Genomic DNA, 25,014 nt, shown 5'->3' on the forward strand with positions numbered 1-25,014 from the left:
ATGGTGGAAGCCGTTACATGACAAGCGCGTCGTCCAATCACATGTGTCTCTGGGAGACACACAGCCAATCAGCAGTAAGACAAGCTACTCTGTTTTGCATAGCAAGGTTGATTGACGTTTTGAAAAAAAAAAAAAAAAAATCTAATTATTTCAGTAATTTGAAAGAAATACATAAAACAAACATATTTGTGTTTAACATTAATTCAAGTATATAGCACTGGGCAAAATAATGTAAATAAAAATACAGCAACATTTCACACAAATTAGTTTTTTTTTTCACACATTTCACACATATTTGTTTTGTTTTTTTCATACATTTCACACATATTAGTTTTTTTTTTCACACATATTTGGTTTTTCAAAGTACCATCTGATTTCTTTTTTTGTTCATTTTCTTGATCAAATATATATTAAAATAAACCGAAATATGACAATACCTGTAAAGCATCTCATATATATATATATATATATATATATATATATATATATATATATATATATATATATATATATATATATATATATATATATATATACGCACACACACACACTGTGAAAATATATATGTCGTGAAATTAATTATATATATATATATATGTATTTATTTAATATATCATGACTATATATATATATATATATATATATATATATATATATATATATATATATATATATATATATATATATAGTTGTGAAATTAATTACATGTATATACATACAAATTATATAAAACATATACAAATATAAATTAACGTGTAATATAAAATATAAAAACGTGTCCCTACCTTTTGTGTGTGTATATATATATATATATATATATATATATATATATTAAATATATATGTGTGTGTGTGTGTGTGTGTGCAATTTATTATATACAATTTATTATATAAAAACGTAATTACATAATAACATTTATAAATTATAAAATACATTTGCTTTTTGAAAACAGTCATATATATTTTTAAAACGTTTTATAAAATCATGTCAAATGAAAGCCAGTCTTCATTATTTTAATTATTGAATTGATTGTTTTAATGTAATTATCTTTCATTTGATATATTATTATTTCAGTGAACTGTAACTATCATTAAAAAAAAACAAAAAAAAACAGTACCTTACCAACCTAAACATCTTATGGAGATTTTTTTCACTGTTGTTATACAGAATAAATCAACGTGAATTACACTATGGAGTTGCTTTCACCTGTTCTGACCCTTATTGTATGCAATTCTTGAGAATAATTTACCCAGCACACATGTGCTAATAATAATTAGTCACAGTTACCTCCATGCAGTCCATCTCAGAGCAGATGGACACGTCCGTGAGGTCAGCGGCCATCTAAAGTGCAGCAGAGGTCTGTCAGGTGCGGCTGCATTAACACCAGTAATCTAATAGAGTTAACTGCCTTATACAGAGACTATCTGCTCTACACACACACACTCAACAGTACTGCATCTATAACTCCACAACTGACTTAGAAAGATTAGTGTAAAACACATACACTATATATTTCAACTATATTTAGACATAAGAAAGAGGTTATACATGTGGGGCTATATATCTACCCTCCTGATAATGCTTAGCATTTCCAGCTCATCCATCTAAGAGCGGTATTAGTCAGCTCTTTTATTCATCTGGGGTAGGCAGGACAAGTGGATTAGGCCTCCTCCAGAGTTTATTGCCTCAGAGGATGTCATTATTACAAGAGTATTATTCTAATTTTCTCTTTAATGCTTTGGAAAAGTTTTGAGATGACGCTAATGCACAAAGCTTATTTGGGAGAGAGGAAGTCATTTAAAGCATTTGAAGTTTTATACTTGGATAGTGAAGGAAAAGCATCAGGTGTCTGGAGTTCATGTGAGCACTTTCAAACATGTTTGAAGTCATTTACATAAACACACCCAAACCATGTCCATATAAGGGCATTCCGCACACCGCTTTCTTTCGTCACTCTTAGCAAACATGACGATCTCTAAAGACACGATCTCACCTGAGAGCAGTGCAGCCAGACCCTCAAAACAAGTTCAAATGCAATAAACACCTTTCATACAGACATTACAGACCTCTGATTAGGGCTGTTTTTCTATATAGTAGGGTAATATGCGATTTCGGATGCAGCCCCATACTACCATTTGTGTTATTTCAGAGTTTTAATTAATTGCATGAGTAGGTGTGTCAAACTGCTGTTGTAAATGAGTTGACTTACAGTTTTTTTTTTTAATAACAGATCTCATGAAATATTCTATTTTTGTGCTAAATGATTTGAACTAGGTCAAAGGATAATGATTGCTAAAATGATGATGAATTAAAGTAATTGTGCAGAATTGCCATGGTAACAAAGCAACCAAGCACTGGCATTTTTAATTCTGTTTTCTAAGAAAAAGAAACAGTTTACCAAAATGTCGTCTTTAATTCCATGGGAAAAGCTGAAATTTTAATAATGCATTGGTCAATCTTTCCCATGCAATTACAATCAAATTTGGACTGGAGCTTTGAAGCTTCAAATAAAGAAATAAATCCATATGACTCACAATATTCAAAATAGCATAATGTCACATGATAGCTTTGTGTGAGGAAGACCAGACAGAAATATAAAATGTTTATTAAAAAGATGGATATCTGTTCTAGTTCTCCAGCGATGTCTGATCTCTGAATAAATCTTTCTTTTGAATCACAGAATTAGTTGATCGGATTTACAGTCTAAATGATTTGTTCATGAATCAAACTGATCTGAATTAACTGATGAAGAGTATTGATAAACACTGACACAGAGTTTAAAAGCTCCAACTGAGAGTAAAAATGGGTGTTGGCGAGTTATGAAATGGTGTCGCTCGCCAGTTGGCTGGAAACATTTTTATGAATTCCAACAGTGCATAAACGTGAACGTGAATGATGCTCTATGCATTTGACGGGCCAGAACTGTATGTTTGACTCTTGAAAATGTAAATATTCCAGCGCAAAGAGATGTGAAAGGGAGCTCATGTAGTTACTTGCATGCTGTGTGGAAAGTTTTGTGCGCACACATCCGTAGCACGCACACAGAAAGCCGCGTCTCAGACAGCGTGCAAATACAATGAGCTCTCTTTCACATCTTCTTGCACTTGAGTGGACAAATTGTCAAAAATAGTGTGTATCCCAGTAAACATAGCCATGTTTCCAGTTATGTCTTAAGTGAATGTAAACAGTTGAGAAAGTGTGTACAGAATCAATATGTTAGATCTGTGCATTCACTTTTAAAGGTGCCCTAGAACCAGTTTTTACATCTAATATAAGTCTAAGGTGTCCCCTGAATGTGTCTGTGAAGTTTCAGCTCAAAATACCCCATAGATTTTTTTTTTATTAATTTTTTTAACTGCCTATTTTGGGGCATAATTAACTATGCACCAATTCAGGCTGCGGCCCCTTTAAATCGCACACTCCCTGCCCCCCGATCTCTCGACTATAATACAGTGCATTTACAAAGTTCACACAGCTAATATAACCCTCAAATGGATCTTTACAAGATGTTCATCATGCATACTGCATGTATGCGTCAGATCATGTGAGTATAGCATTTATTTGGATTTTTACATTTGATTCTGAATGAGTTTGAGGCTGTGCTCCGTGGCTAACGGGCTAATGCTACACTATTGGAGAGATTTATAAAGAATGAAGATGTGTTTATGCATTATACAGACTGCAAGTGTTTAATAATGAAAATAGCGACGGCTCTCTTGTCTCCGTGAATACAGTAGGAAACGATGGTAACTTTAACCACATTTAACAGTACATTAGCAACATGCTAACGAAACATTTAAAAAGACAATTCACAAATATCACTAAAAATATCATGTTATCATGGATCATGTCAGTTATTATTGCTCCATCTGCCATTTTTCGCTATTGTTCTTGCTTGCTTACCTAGTCTGATGATTCAGCTGTGCACAGATCCAGACGTTAATACTGGCTGCCCTTGTCTAATGCTTGAACATGGGCTGGCATATGCAAATATTGGGGGCGTACATATTAATGATCCCAACTGTTACATAACAGATGGTGTTATGTTGAGATTCGCCTGTTCTTCGGAGGTTTTTTAAACAAATGAGATTTATATAAGAAGGAGGAAACAATGGAGTTTGAGACTCACTGTATGTCATTTCCATGTACTGGACTCTTGTTATTCAACTATGCCAAGATAAATTCAATTTTTAATTCTAGGGCACCTTTAAGTCACCGGCCGGTGGCAGGTGCAGTAAAAAGTTAGTTTTAGGCCCTGCGACTGACATATGATTTTATATGACTATATTGATGCCAATTTTGTGTGGCCAAATTTTATAATACATTAAAATCCTTTTTGAAGACTGAAAGCTCCTGTAAATGCATGAAAAAATGTCTATTTTACTTGATAAAATCCTCATAACAAGTTGCTCTAACACATTTTAAGTACATTTTTCTGTTACTGCTCTGTTACCTGTTATCAAGTAAAAATATTACATAATTACATTTATGTAATTTCACATATAGAAATAAGTAAAAATCTACTTAACTACGTTAAGTAAACTTAACAAAATTAACTTTTTACTCAAATAATATAACATTGAATTAAACCATGCTTTTAAAGTGTATGATTTACTTAGAAACATGTAAGTAAATAATACAATAGACATTGTGTAGACACCATATTTACATAATAGAAGTAATGCAGCACTCACCTGAACACAGAGACTTCAATACACTATGACAGTAACATTCAATAGATCATTTTTGGGTGTGAACATGTCATTTTGAGTAGAAAATTATCTCCAGATGTCACAAAATCTCAAGTTACTAAACCTAACAACAAAAGCAATGATAAAACTGTAAATACAGCAAAAAAAAAAAAAAGTATTAATTATTCATGCATCAGTGCATGATGGGAACACCAGTTTCAGAAAAGTTGAGTAGGTTTTACTTAATTTTATATGGTTGATATTTACGCTTTAATTTCTACATGCTTGAATTGAGTACTAATATAGATTTTACTTTAGTTTTTTCAATTCTTGCCTGAACTTTTTCATGTAGAAATTACACTTTCATCTTTTGTGTGAACTATTCCTTTAAAGTTATTTTAATAAAACTTAGTATGAGATTCCTGTAAGGAAGGTGAACTCCATTCTTCTCTGTACTGTCTGACAGCATCTCTGTGGAAGATGGGCTTTGCTCAATGATTCATGTGCTCTTGGAGGTTTTATGAAAGCACAAAGACAGATAAGACGCATCATATTTATCCAGCCAGACACATCCAAGTGTGTGTGTGAGATGCGGGTAACTAACTTTAAATGCAAAGGGAAGCTGAAAAGTGCTGCTTTCCATCTTTCTTTCTCGTCTCATTGCCGTTTTCCACTCCTGTCAGCTGAATGGCTCCGATTACCTCATATCCTGCAGAGACGAAAGGCCAAAGGATTTCACAGTATTAAATGACTTGGTACAGTAGCCTAAACATGAGAGTGCTTAGTAATTGAGATAAATGATCCAGGGATGGTTTTTGACATCTATAGTAGGTGGATTGCTGGGTTATATAAACACATTTCAGATGTTCTATAGTGAGTCCAGAGAAGTATGGAGAACTAATACAAGCATCACATTTGAGGCGAACACATGATACATCCACATCAGTAAGAAACCATAGATAATTCAGACCAAGAGCTTGTGAGACATATTCAGCTCTTCCAGAATTCATTCATTTTTAAAGGGAATGTACTTCACTTAGGACAGTTCTATATCTATATATAGGATTCTTAGTTAAAGTATGTACTAATGTGGCATGCAATACAAAACTGATAACATAAACAATGCTACATTAAATGTTCAATAAAACGATTATATTTTAACTCTTTCCCCGCCAGCATGTTATTAAAAACTTGTCAGCCACTACCAGCATTTTTGATAATTTTCACAAAGCATTCATGGCCCCCAAAATATTTTGTTGTATGAATATCTGAACATGCTATATATAATATAATGTACGATGATCGCGTTATTTTACATGTGCATAAAGCAATGCTTCTATTGCTTGTTTTTGCTTCTCTTCCACCTGTTTTGATCAAGAGATTCTGTACTCTTTCAGAAGATGCATAATAGCGCCCCCTACCATATAACAGTGAAAAACATGGATTGCAGTAAATTTCCGTCAATGGCAGGGAAGCGTTGTGTCAGAAATTATGGAAAATTCCATCAATGGTGAATGAAATTAAACATTTTCTTTGTTTTTGTTTAAATAAGTATGTTTTTCAAAGAAGTCTTTTATGCTCACCAAAGCTGCATTTATTTGATCATACATAAAGTAGAAACATTTATATTGCAAAATATTATTACAATTTAAAATAGCTGTTTCTGTGTGAATATATTATAAAATGTAATTTATTCCTGTGATCAAAGCTGAAATTTCAGCATCATTACTCCATTCTTCAGTGTCACATGATCCATCAGAAATCATTCTAATATGCTGATTGCTTTCTTTCTTACTATTATCAATGTTAAAAACAATTGTGCTGCTTAATATTTTTGTGTAAACTGTTATACAATATTTTTCAGGATTCCTTGATTAATTGAAAGAACTCAAATGAACACCATTTATTTGACATACAAATCTTTTGCAACATTATAAATGTCTTTACACTGTCACTTCTGATACATTTAATGCATCCATGCTGGATAAACGTATTGATTTATTTCAAAAAGATTACTGAATGGTAGTGTATGTTCTTATTTACTTGTTTATTCACAATACAAATGAGATCAGATATGTTCCAGATGAATCAAAAGAGTTCACATACCATTTGATCATGACCCTTACCCCTATAATGTCCTGTTGGCGAGGGATGAGTGTATTTTCAGATCTTGAAGCTGCTGCTGCTGCTGTAAAAGAGCGCTGATTGTTCCAACTTCCATCAATCTAGTACTTCTCCCTAAGGCGACTGTACAGCATGAGCTATTGATTTACAACAGTCTTACGGGTTTGTTTAAACCACTACACCTTGAAATTCTCACTGTGAGTGATGCAGGGGGATTTCAGTTAAAGCACAATAACAGCTGAAGTGCAGTTGAAATGACCAGTAGTTCATGTGATCATGTGTCAGCACGGTTTATTTCAAAGGTCTCTCTCGTTGATGCTCAAAAGAGTAAGCTACTGCTCCATGAAAAAGGTTTTCAAGTAAAATGCTTCACTCTGTAGAGTTGTGCTAAATTAGAAAAAACGAAAATAGCCTCGATGCACTATAGTTATTTAAAGGGGACCTATAATACCCCTTTTAAAAGATGTAATATAAGTCTCTGGTGTCCCCAGAATGTGTCTGAAGTTTCAGCTCAAAATACCCCACAGATCATTTATTATAGCTTGTCAAATTTGCCCCTATTTGGGTGTGAGCAAAAACACGTCGTTTTTGTGTGTCCCTTTAAATGCAAATGAGCTGCTGCTCCCGGCTGCTTTCCAAAAGAGGGCGGAGCTTTAACAGCTCAACAACAACAAAGCTGGAGAATCTCACACAGCCAAAATGAGGATTGTCAGTAACGGTGTTCAGCCTTACATTGTTCAAACCGGAGTCGACACTGATGGAGAGACTCAGGAAGAAGTTACAACTTTTAGAATGAAACTGGACGTTTCTGAATGGTTAGTTGCTGTGGAGTTGATTCAACTCATCGACTAGCATGTGCCGTCATGTTAATCTTTTATGCAAATCCAGCATTGAATTGACCCTCGTTTGTGAAGCAACAACACTCTACTACAACAACTCTTCCTCTTCTCTAAAGCAGCACAATATGGCCTCACCCCCTTTGTTGTGTGTTCTCGGGGGCGGGGTTTATGTAAATTTTACGGTTAGTGATGTCACTAACTTTGAGTGTTGTAACTTTGCAGATGTTGTTTATGCTCAAACAGCAACATTACACACTAACTAAAGTTTAAAAAAGTGAAATCATAATCAACCACCCCTTTAAACCACATGAAAGTGAGTAAATGTCAGAAATTTCATTTACATTTCAAATTTAAAAAAAAATGAACCTGAATGCATAAACATCAAGATGTCTTTATTGTAATTCCATTATTAAATTAGCAAGACCTCTTTGTGAACCAGCCCAACTCAATTTAACAATCAGGGATTGTCCAGTACAAATCATAGAAGACAACTCTAAAAAGATCATTTTCCTCACAAAATATTTTCTGTTTAGAGAGAGAAGGACATACACTTCTATTATAAACAAGACAAGAGATTTACAAATGTGTGTTTTGTTCATCTTCCTCCCACACAGCACTCCAGGTGCTGCACAGGAAGAAGTAAAAAAAAAAAAAAAAAAAAAAAAAATGTTGAAATGTGGAAAGAATCATCAGGATACAGTATAATCTTATAAAGCATACAAAAATATAGGGATGCAAATCTAAAGAGTTCAATTTACTGATAAATTGTCTTCTCTCCATGGACATGAATAAATGTATTGTAAAAAATCTATTTCTACTAAAGAAAAGCAGATACCAATTTTATATCATTTTATAATTCCTAAATAGAACTGAAAGGTTTTGCACCATTTTTGAATTGGTAAAATGGACAGACATACAGAAGATTTAGAGCGGACCCTCATATTTGGCACCTAATAATTGAATATCATATTACAACTAAACTTTGAACACTGAAATAACTGAAATTGTCAAATTGCTGCATTACAAATCTCAGATTTTAACTGACTTCCCAACAACTCCCCACAACTGCACAAGTGTGAATCATGAAATAATGCCCAGGTCACATCTCAACCGAAATAAATTAATAAATTACAAAACAAAACACAGAAATTTTATTCTGCATAAAAAAATAAATAAAAAAATAAAAAAAATAAAGCCTATTTTTAGAAGCAATAAGATCATTTGCATAATGTAATTTTAATGATTATTAAACAACCCAATTAAATAAAATATATATTACTATATATAATACAATTTTATTTTAGATTTAAATCAGAATAAAGACCACAACAAATACGATAATATATAAAGACTATATCTTATTATTTTATTTACAACAATGAAAATGGGCTTTTTTATTTATTTATTTATTGAAAATAGGGAGATAATTGTTTAACTTAAAAATATTGTCACGATAAAAAAAAAAACAGGCTTTATTTTCTTTATTTATGCAAAGTATTATTTCACCATTTTTTCCTTTTGATTATGGGGTATAATTTATGGAAACTTGATTTCGCAATGAAATAAAAAATAAAAGTTTATATCTCACAATTCTGACTTTTTTCTCAGAATTACAAGATATAATCTCACAATTGCGAGTTATAAAGTCAGAATTTTTAGTTATAAAGTCAGAATTTTTAGTTATAAAGTCAGAATTGTGTGATATAAAGTCAGAATTGTGAGTTATAAAGTCAGAATTGTGTATTATAAAGTCAGAATTGTGTTATAAAGTCAGAATTGTGAGATATAAAGTCAGAATTGTGTGATATACAGTCAGAATTGTGTGATATAAAGTCAGAATTGTGAGTTATAAAGTCAGAATTGTGTGATATAAAGTCAGAATTGTGAGTTATAAAGTCAGAATTGTGTGATATAAAGTCAGAATTGTGTTATAAAGTCAGAATTCCGATTTATAAAGTCAGAATTGTGTATTATAAAGTCAGAATTGTGTTATAAAGTCAGAATTTTGTGATATAAAGTCAGAATTGCGAGTTATAAAGTCAGAATTGCAAGAAAAAAAAAGTCAGAATTGTGAGATAAAAAGCCGCAATTATCTTTTTTTTATTTAGTGGCGGAAATAAGCTTCCATAATAACGTGACCTGGACATATTTTTGATTTATATTTTAGATTGGTTTCCACGTTATCTTCATATTTCACTTTCTTATAGTTCTTTCTTTCAACATTACAAACAAACCCTCTGAACCTGCGTCTACTTTATACAGTATATACACAGCATATTTGTCATTTCCCACAATCCTTATCAACTTCCTGTTACCTTTTCACCTCCACTGTCTCTCTCTCCACCTTTCCTCGCCCGTCCAACGGCAAGATTTTCACCCTGCATTCGAAGCTCTTCATCATCGTGATGTGTCCTCGTGTTTCTAAAGTTCCCACAATACTTCACTGCTGTTGTGACATGCTTTGTGTGTTGCTGATAGATGAGATGTCTCTCTCGCTCTCCCTGTTGCTCTTTCACCGCCGCCCCAAGGCCTTGTAGCACTCCTCCTAAAGTGTAGTCCTCTGAGATGCTTTCCGACGTTGGTGCTTAGGAGACTTTGAAGTCTCGCTCTTTGGGGGCCAAACGGGTTTCACTAATTTGACATCCTGATCCAAAGAGAAAGTTTTTTTCAGAGAGGCTGCTTGTGGAGGCCACACTACAGAAATTTTGTTAGGGCTTTGATCGGGTTTATTTGCTTCTTTTTCAAACGCGTCTGACAGTGAGCACATGCTACTTTGTGAAAGTGAATATCTCCAATCCGATCCTTCGTGGTTTGTATTCCCTGCATCCCGACCGCCCAGTAATTCCCTCTGCAATCCTTGACCAAATCCATCCTCGAAATTCCCTTTAGACTTGAAGAGTTGTTTATAATGTGTCTGGCAGTATAAATGTCCATGGAGAGAAACAAAGTTTCCAAGGCTGTCAGAAAACAGAGTTTCATAATTCATAAATCACAGAAAATATATTGAGCTGTCTGCATTTGCACAGTATGTAAATGAGAACTGCACTGTAAGCTTTCCATCCGAGTGGTTTTATGCAGGATACTTTATCTTATAGTTACAAATAATAGCAATTTATGCAAAAATATCATTTTAGAATTAATTATGTTGGGATATTTACATTGTTAGACGTACTAGACTATTTATCTTAATGTTAAGCAAAGTTGGGGGTAACGCATTACAAGTAACTTGAGTTATGTAATCAGATTACTTTTTCAAGTAACTAGTAAAGTAACACATTACTTTTTCAATTTACAACAAAATATCTAAGCTACTTTTTCAAATAAGTAACGCAAGTTACTTTTTCACATTTATTGATTCTCTTGAGAGAAAGAAAGTGCAGAGGTGTTGTGTGCGCTGTGTGAACATGAGGCTAATTGTAGGTTTTTTTAGACTAAGGGCCCTGTCATACACCCGACACAATGCAGCGGCAGACAAGCGACGCAAGTGATTTTTGCTAGTTTCAGCCCGACACAGTTATCATTTTCACGTCCAGCACCACAATATTCAAAGAGCAAATGCACTCACACCCATCTGTGTGCCCATGGGCGTGCTGGTATGATAAAGTGGTGTGTTCAGGTGCATTGTTGGCGTGTTGCTATTTTGAGGCAACTGAAATAGACTGCGCCACTGACCAACTGAAACCTGCTTTAAAGTCAATGGTGCAATATATATATATATATATATATATATATATATATATATATATATATATATATATTTGTTATTTAAAGAGCGCGTTAGTAATATAATATGCGCCTATAGGCGAGTGTACACTTTGCTTATTACACACACAGTAGATCGTAAAAATAGGGCCCAAAATGCGAACATGCATTTACTCATCTCACTTGCATGAAAACATTCAGTATTCCTCAAAATGAATAAAAACAGTGAAATGCAATCTCAGAATTTTACGTAAACCTGTTATAATTAACTATATTAAATTAAACAGATATACTTTATGCATTTAATCTCACTTTATTAGTCAATGTCTTTGCTGCTGACCTTCAGTGATCTAATTCGACCATACTAATAAGCAAAAATTACTTTATATTAGATTTAGAAATAAAAGTGTTGAACTTCCTTCTCCTGTATCCCATTCATATTCAATCCAAAACAGCAGCACAGGTGAAAGGTTTGTTTGAGCTGTGCCCTCTACTGTACAGGTGTGAATTTGAATTTCCTTCCACACTAGGCTTATTAATTTCACTTTTGGCGTGAAAGGGCCTTAACATTTGCCAAAAAATAGAACTTTTTTTGTTATTATTAAAAAAACAAACAAGCAAGCCCAGTCCAGGTGAGAAAAGATAACGCAAAAGTAATGCAAAGCAAGTAACGCAATTAGTTACTTTTTTAGGAAGTAATGCAGTATTGTAATGTATTACTTTTAAAAGTAACTTTCCCCAACACTGATGTTAAATATATTAAATTGTCTGTTTATGCTACTTTGTAAACACTAGAAACTCTTCACAGCTATGCTAGGGTGTTGTGATTGGTTTCCAGGGTTTTGCTAGGGTAGATCTATAGGATTTTTTTAAATGATCTTTAATGACGAAATAAACAATCTTTAATGACATTTGAATTTACCGCTGTAATGTGATCTCATGCATACTACAGCACACACATAACAGTTCATTTTGTCTAGTGTGTAAAATTTCTAAATAAAAAAAAAAAAATGAAATTGAGAGGTTTGGACTTATTTTTTTTTACAATAAAATAAATGTTTTTGTATTATACAGATAGTAAAGTACAGAAAAAAGGTACCGTTGGCTACCGGCACTGAATTTCAGGTACCGATACTGGTACTGGTACCGGTTAAAATGTGAACAATATTTTATGACATACCTCAACTTGTTTTTGCAGTGCTCACAGAAAAAACAGGATTTATGGAACTTCTTTTTGTCTGCTATCAGGCCTTCCATGGGGTAAACCCTCTTCTTGCACACTGCACACATCTCGGACTTTGGTACTCGAATCTGGCAAGAAGGCAAGAGATAAGTTTTACTTAGTTCAGTGTTGTGCACAACCAAAATTCCCATGCAGCACCAAACACTCAGTCCATCTGGGGAACACAGACAACATTCACTACTGCAATGTAAAATTATCTGCAACTTTGTCAACAAGAGCATTAGTGAAAAATGTGATTAGACACACAAAAGTACATTACTGCATTAATACCTCTAAAATCTGGAAATAAAGTGACACTTGAGAACTTTAACACAGATATGTCAAGTACAAAAATGCTAAAATTCTTTTTTTTTGTTTTTTTTTTTTGTTTGTTTGTTTGTTTGTTTGTTTTTTGTTTTTGGAGTTTATTAAATTAAATTTTCACAATGTTTTTAGGTAACCCACCTTGCTTGGTTAGTTCAGTTCAGTATGCAACCGTGGGTTGCCATTTAGGCTGTTTTTAACCCAACCATTTTATCTTTTACCTGGTCAAGTGTATGGAAGTCTGAATAAGAAATGGGTTAAAATTTGTTGGAGTTATTTTGGGGAATGTAATAATTATGCAAACTCACAGACAGTCTATAAAAAGAAGGAAACAAACGCACACAAAGAAACACAAATTAGACTTTGTTTCCCTTCATTTGGTGTTCTGTATCAATCCCTAAAACATTCTGCTTTTAAAGCACATTTGATTTTTGCAGCACTCTCAAATGCTAATGAGACAGAGATGAATGGCAATTATGGAGAAAGCACTCAGTGTTATTGAGATTTTTGAAATTCTAAGCTGATAAATTGTCTGTTTTGATTTTTTGAAGGTGCTTTAAGCAAGAGTAGGCAGAGAGCATTTCTAATTGGCTAAAAAAATTGCTGCTCCCCAGACTCTGTGATTTCTCAGGAAACCTATTTTAGTGATATGTGTCAGGTAGCATGGGCAAATGTATGTGTGGTGTAAAAAAAATAAAAAAATAATAAAAAAATAAAATAAAACATGCATACTTTAGATATATGTGTCAGATAGTATAAACAAATTTATGTGTGGTATTCCAAAATAATAAAATAAAAATAAAAAAGATAATAATAATAAATAAAGGACACCTATTTTAGTTATATATATGCCAGGTAAGTATAAACAAATGTATGTTGTATTTTAAAAAAAACATTAAAAAATGAAAAAATAAAGTAAATATATTTTATCGATGTGTGTCAGGTAGTACAAACACATTTTTGTTTTGTGTTCAAAAAAGTAAACATGCAAAAATAAAATATACAAATTAAACAAGTTAAATTTTAAACTATTAACATGCAAATAACTGCAGTGAGTCTCATTACGTTATGACTGTCACATTCACACACACGTCTACTCATCTAAATGTGGATTTATCAACTGGGAAAACGCGAAAGTTAAAAACATTCAGACTAACACGGCAATGTACCTCAGATGTTTTGTGGTGATTTCATTCCCATCATGCACTGCAGGCATATTTGTATAACCGACACAGCAGTCTCTGTTTGATGCACTAGCCGGTGGCATGGCTCTCTCACCTGTGACACCTAAGCTTTTGAACACACTCTCACTTTCTGCCCATGTTTTCTGGAAGTTCTTCATCAGTTCCTCTGCAGAGGCCTCAGGTGACACCTTTACCTCTGACGTCTTTTTCTTCACAGCATCAGCATAGGAAAAAGGCACCCGTTGCGTTGTAACGCTTTGAGTGTGCTTGGAAACCGTCGTGGTGCTTCTTGATCCGATAATTTTAGTGCCAAACTCGTCAACAGAAGAATAATGTTCAGTGACTGCTTTTGTCTCCGAAAAGCCTGTTGGATTGACAGACTCGTCTACTTTCACGTCTTTGCACACGGGCGGAGGGGAGCTCAGCTGGGAGCATTGTTCCCTCTCTGGAGGAAGCTCAGGCTTTGAACCTTCAGATGCAATTTCACTCACTCTTGACTCCTGTTCCTCCTGTTTGTTTTGTAGCGCTTTGATGGGGGAACTTTGCTCACTCATTTCAAAAACATTTTTAATATCCTTGATGTTGAAAGCAGGAATATCCTCTTGTTGTCTTGCTTTCTTTTCCGTATCAAGCTCCAGGTCCTCAGTTTCCCTGCCAGGCTTCTCTGTTTTGTCAGCTTGGTCTTTTCTAATACCAACTTTCTCCTCTGACGACTCTATTGTTTTGGCTATTCCAAATAGGTCCATCTTAGAGAAATTTTCCTTCTCTTTCACTGCACTTTCAGACTTTGTGTCCTCTGTGTTGGGGCCTAAACGCTCAAGAATATTAACAGCATCTCCATTTACATTAGCATTAATCACTTCAGCGGTCACCAGTGCTGTTTCAAAAGTCTTTTTGACCCTTTTCTCTTCAGTAGATTTAGAATCGATTTTGATCTGCCGATGGAATGTGGCAGGAGATTCCACGATTTCAGACTTCTTTCCGGTGACCGCAATCACATGAGGCACCGGGTCGGGCGAAGCTCCACGGGAGAGCGTCGCTGTGGCATTTCTGAGCCGCGTTAGACTATCTGCCCGGCTCGATGAGGGTGAGGGAGTGGCCCTGCTTAAGCGAGAGCTTGGCGTCTCAGACCTGCGTGGCGGAGGTGTCGGTGGCATTGGGGATGGCGAGGGTGTTGCTCTCTGTGGCGAATCAGTTCTCCTCGTAGACTCGATAGTGATGAACGTGGGTGAGGGAGAGCGCATCCGTAACAATGGGGACGGAGCTCTGGGGTCGAGAGTTGTAACGCTGCTCAGTTGTTGCTTTCGGCTCTTGCGCGTTGTCTTCGTCTCCTCCTTGACCACTTTCTGCGTTTTACACTTTGTAGAACCAATTGAAATCTTCGAAATCCTTTGCGTGGCTCCACTAGAGACTAATTTTTCAGAGGTGGCCTCACATTCATGCTTTTCAATAGTGCCGTCAAAGTGCATTAGCTTAGCTTGAACTAGGTTTTTAACATGAGTGAGAATTTCTTTGAGCTTCTGTTCATTGTGTTCGGCCGCTGCCCCTTCCAAATCACTCTTCTCCTCTGGCCCCAGAAGCCAGGCAGGCATCTCATTGAGCAACGTCTTCACAGACTTAGAGTCTATTTTTCCTTCAACCCCCTGTAACTCTGAGATATGAGACAACATCTTTAGCGCTTCAGTTTGACTTAGATATGTGCTGCCACTCTCAGCCAAGGACTCAGCAGGCTCCTTTTGTGCAGATTTCCCTGTCATTTTTATTGGAACATTTCTGCTTTCATCTTTTGATTCCTCAGGAATCTGCTGGCTTCCACCGGCCTGCTTTTGAAATTTCACAGTCATGCCCTCCTCCTGGAAACTCTGCTGTTGGACTGTACTTTCAGTTTTGATGACCTCCTTGTAAACCTCTGTGTGTCCCGTTTGAATGGACTGCTGTGTTTGCTCAACAGTGATTTCCTCTTGTTTTTTATCAGACGTCAGGACTGGCCACTTAGGCTCAGCAGGTGTGGCTTCTGTGGGCGAGTGGGATGCGGCATTGTTGCCTTGAGCTGTCTCTCTGTCTTTCTTATTCTTGCTCCTCCTTTTCTTTTTTGGAGTGGCAGGGGGCTCCTCTACAGGTTTCACTTTGGCCTCTTTCTCCACTTCACCCTCTGTTTCCGTGGGGCTTCTTTCAGTGCTTTCTTTCACTTGAACATTTTCAGGCTCCGCTGTGGTTTTCTCTTTGCTCTCCAGTTTAGTGCTCTTGCTAACTTTCTTTGCTTTTTGACTGTCGACCTTTTGTGGCTTCTGCTCAGCATCCTTAATTTGACTCTCTTTGTTTGGTTTGGATCGATCAGGGGAGTTTTTTTCTTGATTTTTCTTTGGAGAGCTTTCCTCTTTTGTTTTGTCCTCAGATAAAGATATGCTGCTCACATCTTTTCCAACAGTCTCGGATACACTTTTAGAGACACTTTGAGGTTCGTCTGTTTTGACAGAGGCCTTTATTTCTTCTTGTGTTGTGTTTTTAATAACCGTCCTCGTCACCTGCTGTATATTAGTTGTCATGGATCTCTTCTTTTTCTTTTTAGTTGAAGTGGAGGTGGTCTGCTGCTGACCTGAAGAGCCCTGAGATGACTGATTAGAGATAATGCTCTGTTTAACTGAGGAAATAACAGGAGATTCTGGAAGAGATTTCTCATTTGCTGCAGCGATCAAAGCCTTGCTTGGGGGAGCGTTTGAGAGAGCTGTGTGCTTGGATGAATCATATGAGTCTGCGGCTGATTCGGATTTGGTCACACTCTTTTGAGCTCTCTCTTGAGTGAAATCAAATGATATGCTTGCCTCTGATTGCACCGTGCCCGTGCTCTCTGAAGAAAGCATTTCAAGGGCTGCGCTGACTGACTCGTGCATACGGATTTCAAAGGCCGGGGTGCACGGCGGTGGTGGCGTGCAGCTTTCCTCCCTCTGCTGTCTGTACTTCTGTTCGGCTTTTATTAATGGGGTTTTGAATTTGCTTACTGGGGATTTGCATGGTGGAGGAGGAGAGGCGGGTGGGGTGAGTGTCAAGGGGGCGAAAACTTTCTTGGGAGGCCGTGGAGACTCCGGTGGCTGTTTTGTAAATGCAGACTGAATTTCAGAGGATAACACGGTGCAACTGGCCGATGATGTGGTGACATTTTTTCTACACCTGGTCTCTTGCGCAGCCTGCCCATCCATTTTCTCGAATGAAATTGCTGGCTCAAGTTTGGGTACTTTGCACAACATTGGCACTTTTATGGGTTTGACAGTCATCTTAGTAGGTTTGGATGGTGTTATGCTGGGCAGTGGAAGGACGTCCAGCTCCTGCTCTGTGGGAGGGGGAGGGAGGAGGTCTAGCTCAGCCGTGGCTGGAACAAGAGGAGGAGGTGGTGGGGTTGGTGGAGGAGGTAAATGGTCAAGTTCTGTCTTGGCTGGATCACAAGGAGGAGGAGGAGTGGGTGGAGGAGGAAGATCATGATCACCCCTGATGCTAGGAGGTGGAGTTGGAAATAAGATGCTATCATAATCCGGAGGGGGTGATGGAGGGGGAGGCAGTGGGGGTTCAGGGTCAGAAGGAGGAGGTGGCATATACATTTCCTTCTGTTTTCTTTTATCCAGCCTGATTAAACCCTTACAGCCACTTTTTTTGAGGTTACGGAAGTCAGTCTTTAATGTTTTGACACCGTGTGTTTGTACAATTGTTTTGTGCTCCAGCACTGTGGTTTTTGTCTCCTGGTTGCATGTTGTGGTGTGGCCGGTGATTGTAGTACTCTCTTGAGATGCATATCTGTTTTGCGTTGATTGCTTGTGAGTGCTCCTCTGTGATTCACTGCTCACATCAAGGTTTTTGACCACAGGGGTAGGACTCTCTGCCGGGATGTCTTTCACTGACGGAGATGAGGTCTTGACGGGAACTTTGGCCTTTCTTATCGGCTCCCTTCGGGGAATCGTTGGGCTCGCTCTCCGTGCTGTTTCCATTAAAGATTTTATTGTGCCCTTAACATCTCCTTTTATCACCTCTTCTTTCTCTGATTGCACTTGCTCTTGGGTGTCGTAGAGTGATTTTATGGAAAGCTTCACATCTCCCTCTGTGCTTGCCCTGCGTTGCATTCTGGGAGACGGAGGAGGCTCGAGTAAGAGTTGAATCTTGCCTTTCACATCTCCCTGGACACCAATCTCCTGCTGGTAAACCTTTCTCTCATTTGACGCTTCTTGTAGACTCTGTATTGCCGTGTGAATGTCACCCTTTACAATCATCTCCTTCTCCACTTCTTTCACTGCATATTTGGCCTCCTCCAGCGATTTCAACTTACCTTTGATGTCACCTGGCACTAAATCTTCTATGACAATTTCTACCTTGGTGGAAGCTGAGTTTTTGAGTGATTTCAGTGCTCCTTTGATGTTACCAGGAATGATTTCGGGCTTTTCCACCTCTCTGGGCTGATTCTGGGCCTCCTCTAGAGACCTCAGTGTTGTAGGTAAATCAGCTCGAACGACAACTTCTTTCTCCAAAACAACTGCCTGGTTTACAGACTGTGTCAGTGAATTCATCGCTGCTTGCAGGTCTCCTCTCACAATCTCTTCTCTCTGTAAGTGTTCAAATGAGACTGGAGGCTCGGTCATGAAAACCTTAACTGTGTTATGCACATCGCCCGGGACTATATCTTCCCTGTCCACCAGACGACCGATTTGAGCTTGATTACGTGTCAGGCTGAGTTTCATTTCTTTAATATCACCACCAATGATTTCCTCTTTTTCAATTTTACCTGGGTCTGCCTCATCTGGCTCTACCTGCAGCTTTTTGAGGTAATCGAGTGCACCAGACTCAATACACGTAGAATAAAAGCTCACCTTTCCCCTTTCTGCTTCATCCACTTTAATTCTCGCAATCTCCTCTGTGTCTGGATTGCAAAGTCTCTCTAGGCAGCCTTTCACATTACCTCTGACTATATTTTCTTTCTGAATGTTTGATTCCTCGTGAGAATTGAATAAAGAGTAGATGGTCATACGAATATCCCCCTTTTCGTCTTCTTGAATGAGAATGCCCCGTTTGCCAGTGCTCTCATCTTTTAGCAGGTTGTTTATGGCTTCCTGAATGTCACCTCTTATTATCTCCTCTTTCTCTACAGAGGTGCCACTGCGCTCTTGGAGCAGCTGTTGCACGGTGCCGCTGATGTCTCCCCTCTCCTCTGCATTTATAATGATTTTTTTCTCCGTTTTCTCCTGTCTGTTGAGGAGGTTAATCATGATGCTTTGCAGATCTCCTTTAATGATGTCTTCTCTTTGGATTTGGGGAGCTTCTTTATTCATGAGGTTGTACTTAGCCATGCGGATATCTCCAATTTCATCTGCCTCTATGATGATGCCTTTGGAGTCTACCATTCTCTGGGTGTACAGTTCATCGAGGGTGGCTTTGACACTTTTACCAATGACTTCTGGCTTCTCTAAGCAGCTCTCATTAAATTCAGTGAATGGGGTCGTTTCAAAAAGCCATGTTGTGGTTTTTACATCTGCTTTGGGGATGTCTTCACAAGTTACCTGTTTACTTTCATCACTGTCATTAATATGATCAAGAGGATTCTTTTCAAATAGCCACACAGACTGTTTAACATCCCCCTTCAGCTGTTCTTCCATAACAACAGTGTTCATCTCATCTTCTGACTTTTCAGCATGTATCTGGTCTATTGTGTGAGTTTCAAACATCCATTTCGCTGTCCTAACATCCCCCTTGTGAATCTCACTCATGCTGACAGTACGTACCATCTTTTGAGACATTGCATCAGATTCAAAACGCTGCTTGTTTGTTTTAACATCTCCTCCCTGAATGTCCTCAACAGTTTTGATTGATATTTTGGCATCTTCTGCAATCTTATCAAGGGGCTGGGTTTCAAACCTCCATCTCGCTGAGCTGACATCACCTTTGTGGATATCTTCCTCTGTAACAGCTTTTAAGAGGTAGACTTCATCTGTCTCTTTAATTGAGTCCAGAGGCTTTGTTTCAAACAGCCAGCGGGCTCCTATTACATCACCTCTTTGTATTTCTTCTTTTGTAAGTGTGGTCACTTCATGATAATGGCCTTCTTTGTCTTGGATGGCATAGAGAGGCTGAGTTTCAAACATCATGGCATAAGTTTTTACATCTCCTTTCTCCTCATCCTCTCTGATGACTTTCTGCAGCCTTCTCATTTCGGCCTCAGAGGACGTGTCTTGAATCTCATCTAACGAGTAGGTCTCAAAAATGAATCTGCCTTTATCAACGTTGCCTCCCTGAACATCTTGTACTGTGCGAGCCCCTTTCAGCTCACTGGGGGTCTCTGAGATTGCATCTATGGGCTGGTTTTCAAATAGCCATTTGCAGTTTCCAACATTTCCTTTCTGAATATCCTCAGCCTGAGCACTCCTCAGCTGTCTCATGACATCCTCAGAGGTTGAGCTCATCACGTCAGAAGATTGGGTCTCGAATATGTATTTCATCCGAGACACATCTCCAGATTGTATGTCTATCTCAGTCACACTCTTAAAAGCTTCCTGCTCTTCTCCAGCAATGTTCTCCAGGTTTTCTGTCTCAAACAGGAAACGTACCATGCGGACATCTTTTCCATGAATGTCCTCTTGTTTCACAGTGTGAGTTTGCAACACTGTCTCAGAGTTATCCTGTATGGCATCAAGGGTTTGAGTTTCAAAAAGCCAAGTGCATGTTTTTACATCCCCTTTTTGAATTTCACCAGAATCTTTTGTACTCTTAAACTCTTCCCTTTCATAAAGCATGTCTATAGGTTTGGTCTCAAAAAGCCACTTACAGGTTTTAACATCACCTTTCACTATTTCTGCTGTTTCCGTAGTAACACACTCCTCGTCTTCAATATTGCTAAAATACTTAATGGCATCGAGTGGCTGGGTTTCAAAAAGCCATTTTCCTGTCTTGACATCTCCAGATTCGACCTCTTGTTGGGTTATGCCCTTTATGATTTGGAATTTAGTGATGCTCTCGTCGAATTGGTCAATTGGGCGAGTTTCAAACATCCACTGGCAGCTTCTGACATCTCCTTTGACGATTTCTTCCCGCCGTACGGTTCTGACTTCGTGGTAATGCCCGGAGCTGTCTTGCAAAGCGTACAATGGCATGGACTCAAATAAATCTTTATTTGATCTCACATAGCCAGTGGTTACACCCTCCACTTGAATCTTCTGACTTTCGTCATATTGGCTTAAATCATATGTTTCAAAGATTTGCTTGTAATTGCTTACATCCACATTTTCGATATCCTCCAGATTCACAGTTCTTGTTATTTCCTTTTTCTCCTCTCCGATCAGCTCCAGCGGCTGGCTCTCAAACAGCCACTTCTGGTGTCTAACATCTCCCTTCTCCTCAGATGTCATCGTTCTTTTGAGTTTCCCCACCTCTGCAAGCTCTTTAATCTCATCTTTTGGAGCAGTCTCAAAAAAATGTCTGGCAGATTGAACGTCACCTCCAATAATTTCCTCTGCACTTACTGGCCTGGCATTGGAATCGTCCTTCAATGTATCCATCGGTTGCGTTTCAAACACCCAACAATTTCTGAGGACATCACCCTTGTAACTTTGATCTATTTGTTCAGAATCAATTGTTTTCATGAACTGTCTCTTTTCCTCTTGAATGTCTTCCAAATGTTGGTTCTCAAACAGCCATTTTTGATGTCTCACATCACCTCTTTCTTCATCAGATGCTATGGTTTTCTTAAGTCGGTTTACCTCATCATCCTCATCTTTGATTTTCTCCAGCGGTTTATTCTCAAACACCCATTTCTGGTGTCTCACATCACCTTTTCCTTCTTCAAACACTGCCTTTTTATTTAGTTTTCCCACCTCAGGAAGCTCTTTGAGTTCATCCAGTTGAGCATTTTCAAATAAGTGTCTCACAGAGCGAACATTACCTCCAATAATCTGTTCTGTCGTGACAGGTCTGGAGTTGGCATCATCTTTAAGCGTGTCCATAGGCTGCGTCTCGAACACCATGCAGTGTTTTCGTACATCCGCCCCAATAATTTCATCTTTCTGCTGCTGTTGCAGTCTCTCCCACTGAGCATTTATAGAGTCAAGCCTCTTGGTCTCAAACAGCCACCTTCCTCTTTTCACACCATCCAGCTGGTTGTCTTCCATGGATATACTGGAGATGAGCCTGACCTGAGAAAGTTCCATGTCAATATCATCCAAAGGCTGCGTTTCAAAGAGCCATCTTGATGTTTTGACATCCCCTTTCTCCGTCTCCTCTCGACGGACAGAAGTAATCAGAACCATTTCACCGGTTTGTTCCCTCATAACACACATGCATTGTGTCTCAAACATCCATATGACTTTCTTCACTTCTGACTTGATCTCCTCTAGTACAGACTTCAGGCTCAGCAGTTGCTTCTCATCCATGGTTTCCGTGTCTCCCAAAGAATCCATTTCTTGGTTTTCAAACATATACCTCACAGACTTCACATCCCCTTCAGTGGTTTCTTGTGTGAAGATGACTTCTTTGGTTTGCTCATCATCAGTGTGAATTTTATTTAGCGTATCCATCGGCTTTGTCTCGAACAACCAAGCGGCCGCACGAACATCTCTTTTCCCCACTTCATTTACTAGATAGTTCCGTTTAGCTGAATCGTGTTGCAGTCCCACTGTATCCATGGGCTGCATCTCGAACATCATAGCTGTGTTCCTAACATCACCTCCAGCAATGATTTCCTGCTGAATGATCTTTTTGCTATCCTCTTCATTATCTGAGTCATTCTTAATGGAGTCCAAAGGTTTGTTCTCAAACATCCAGCGCATGGACTGAACTTCACCTCTCAGAATCTCGTCCCACTCCAAATATTCGCGATCCGGGCTTCCGTTTGAATTGCTGCCAGCGTGTTCAAACTGGTATGCTACCTCCTGAACGTCTCCTACTGCTTCAATGTCCTCATCATTGTAGAAATCTTTTTCCAGCTCTTTCCTGACATCAGGGTGGATATGTTTGCAGAGACGTTTCAACTCTAATAGCTCTCTCTGTCTGCAATATTGCTCTCGGTTTACTGTGTGTTTCACTGGGTGAGCTGGAGGTTCAGGGAAATTCTCCACATCATCTGAAGGTTCCTCCAGTAAGTCCGGTGGGGGCGGTGGCAGATATTCCAGATCATCATCATCATCGTCATCATCGTCCTCATCAAAAGCAAACACAGAACTTGGTTTATCTTCTTCTGCTTTGTCTGTGGAAACACTGTTCAGAGACCTTGATATCTCACTCTTCACAGTTTGATGGGATGCACTCACATCTGATGGCATCTGTGAACGGCTTTTGTCACGTTCAATCTTTTTTTAGGGAGAGAATAATGCATATAATTCAGTCGAGTTCTGAAATAACTTATACTTCAGCTGGACCAGCTGGCTTAGAAAAGTGCTTTGACTTTTTTTAATTGAATGCAAAAGCATAGCAATTTATTTCAAAGGCCTTTCCAGTATTTTGTGTCCTTATTGTCCATTTAAATTTGAAAAAAAAATTTTTCAAAATCTTTTTTTTTTCTTTTGTGTCTGAAAATGTTTTGCTTGAGAAATTTTTGCTTAAGTGTCAAAAAGGTTTTTTTTTATTTCTAAATAAATATTTGTTATATTTAAAAACAACTTCATGAATATATTAAACCATCAATAATACTGTACTAAATATGAAAATTACAGCACACTAAAAAATGTCTTTTTAATGAGTTTTAATGGGTATTTTTGACATTTTTCAAGTGAAATATATATTTTTTTAAAAAGGCAAATGTTTTCACTCGTTTCTAATGTGTTTATATTTAAAACAGTAAAAGATAAAATACACTTGTATTAAAGATTCAATTAACAATTAAAGCTGCAAGCAGCGATGAAAGGGCCCTCGCACCTGGTGGCCTTATGAGAACTTTCAGGCCAGGACTATAATCAAACGTGAAGTTTGGAGCAGATCGGACATTGTATGCCTGAGTTAAAACAACTTCCTGTTTTGTGGTGTTAATCACATACATTAGCAGTTAGCCAAGGGTTCCATGATTTAACATGTTTCTAGCATGTTTGGTACTTACAAATTTATACAAATGTGTTTCTGGGAGTTTATTACAGTGTGAAGCATGTCATTTCTTGTTGGCAGCAGGTGGCGCTATGACTAACTGAATATTGGCATATAGATGTGCCAATGTGAAGTTTGTGCCAATGTGAATTTCACACATGTGAAGTTTGGGGCAGATCAGACACTGTATGCCTGAGTTACAACAGCTTCCTCTTTCATGGTAAAACATCAGACTTTGTCAAGCCGCCACAGACACGCCCTTCAGCAAAAACTCAAGATCTTTGATATTTATCATCGCTAAGGCTTTAAGATTAGAAGTATCTCACTTCCTATTGGGTTTACAGATTTTGCACCTAGGGACTCTTTTGTAGGTATTGGGCTGTTACATCTGTCTATCGAATTTCACAGCTGTACGTGAAATGTAGCACGAAGGGCGCTTAATTGAAATATTTTAGGTGGTGCTATCAAGCCATTTTGCCACACCTAATTCTGAAACCCACATCAGATGTAAATTTTCACCACTTCTGACATGTGTGCAAAATGTCATGAGTTTTTAAGCATGTTTAAGCCCTCAACAATGCGATTCATTTTGGAGAAGAAGAAGAACTGACTGAGCAATTACAATAGGGTCCTCACACCATCAGTGCTTGGGCTCTAAAAACAAGACTGAACAGCTTATGCAGATATGATATGCAAGTAAACTGATCTCTCAAGCAAAATATTTTCAAAAAAAAAAAGTGATGAGAGCAAGACTTTGAATCTCAACCATCATTAGTTTGATTTTGATTTTTTTTTTTTTTTTGGACAATAAAGACACAAAGATAACTCCCTATCAGATGTAAAGTGGATTTACAATAACAACGTCAGAACACTGAGAGCTGAACACG

General features: G+C 37.6%; 1 protein-coding gene across 2 annotated transcripts in view; it reads right to left on the reverse strand.

The window, feature by feature from the left end:
* Window positions 1–9,722: 9,722 nt before the first annotated feature.
* The window catches only part of xirp2b (xin actin binding repeat containing 2b), a 52,039-nt gene continuing 36,747 nt past the window's right edge, over window positions 9,723–25,014 (reverse strand). For both annotated transcript variants that reach the window (XM_048194647.1, XM_048194648.1), the window contains exons 7-9: window positions 14,181–23,400; window positions 12,537–12,667; window positions 9,723–10,611 (exon numbers count right to left, since the gene is read on the reverse strand). In XM_048194647.1, the coding sequence (XP_048050604.1) occupies window positions 12,576–12,667; window positions 14,181–23,400 (9,312 nt within the window). In that variant the 3' untranslated portion in view covers window positions 9,723–10,611; window positions 12,537–12,575. The remainder of the gene's footprint in view (window positions 10,612–12,536; window positions 12,668–14,180; window positions 23,401–25,014) is intronic.

This window comes from Megalobrama amblycephala, linkage group LG6 (genome assembly GCF_018812025.1).
Source record: "Megalobrama amblycephala isolate DHTTF-2021 linkage group LG6, ASM1881202v1, whole genome shotgun sequence".
Classification (NCBI taxonomy): domain Eukaryota; kingdom Metazoa; phylum Chordata; class Actinopteri; order Cypriniformes; family Xenocyprididae; genus Megalobrama; species Megalobrama amblycephala.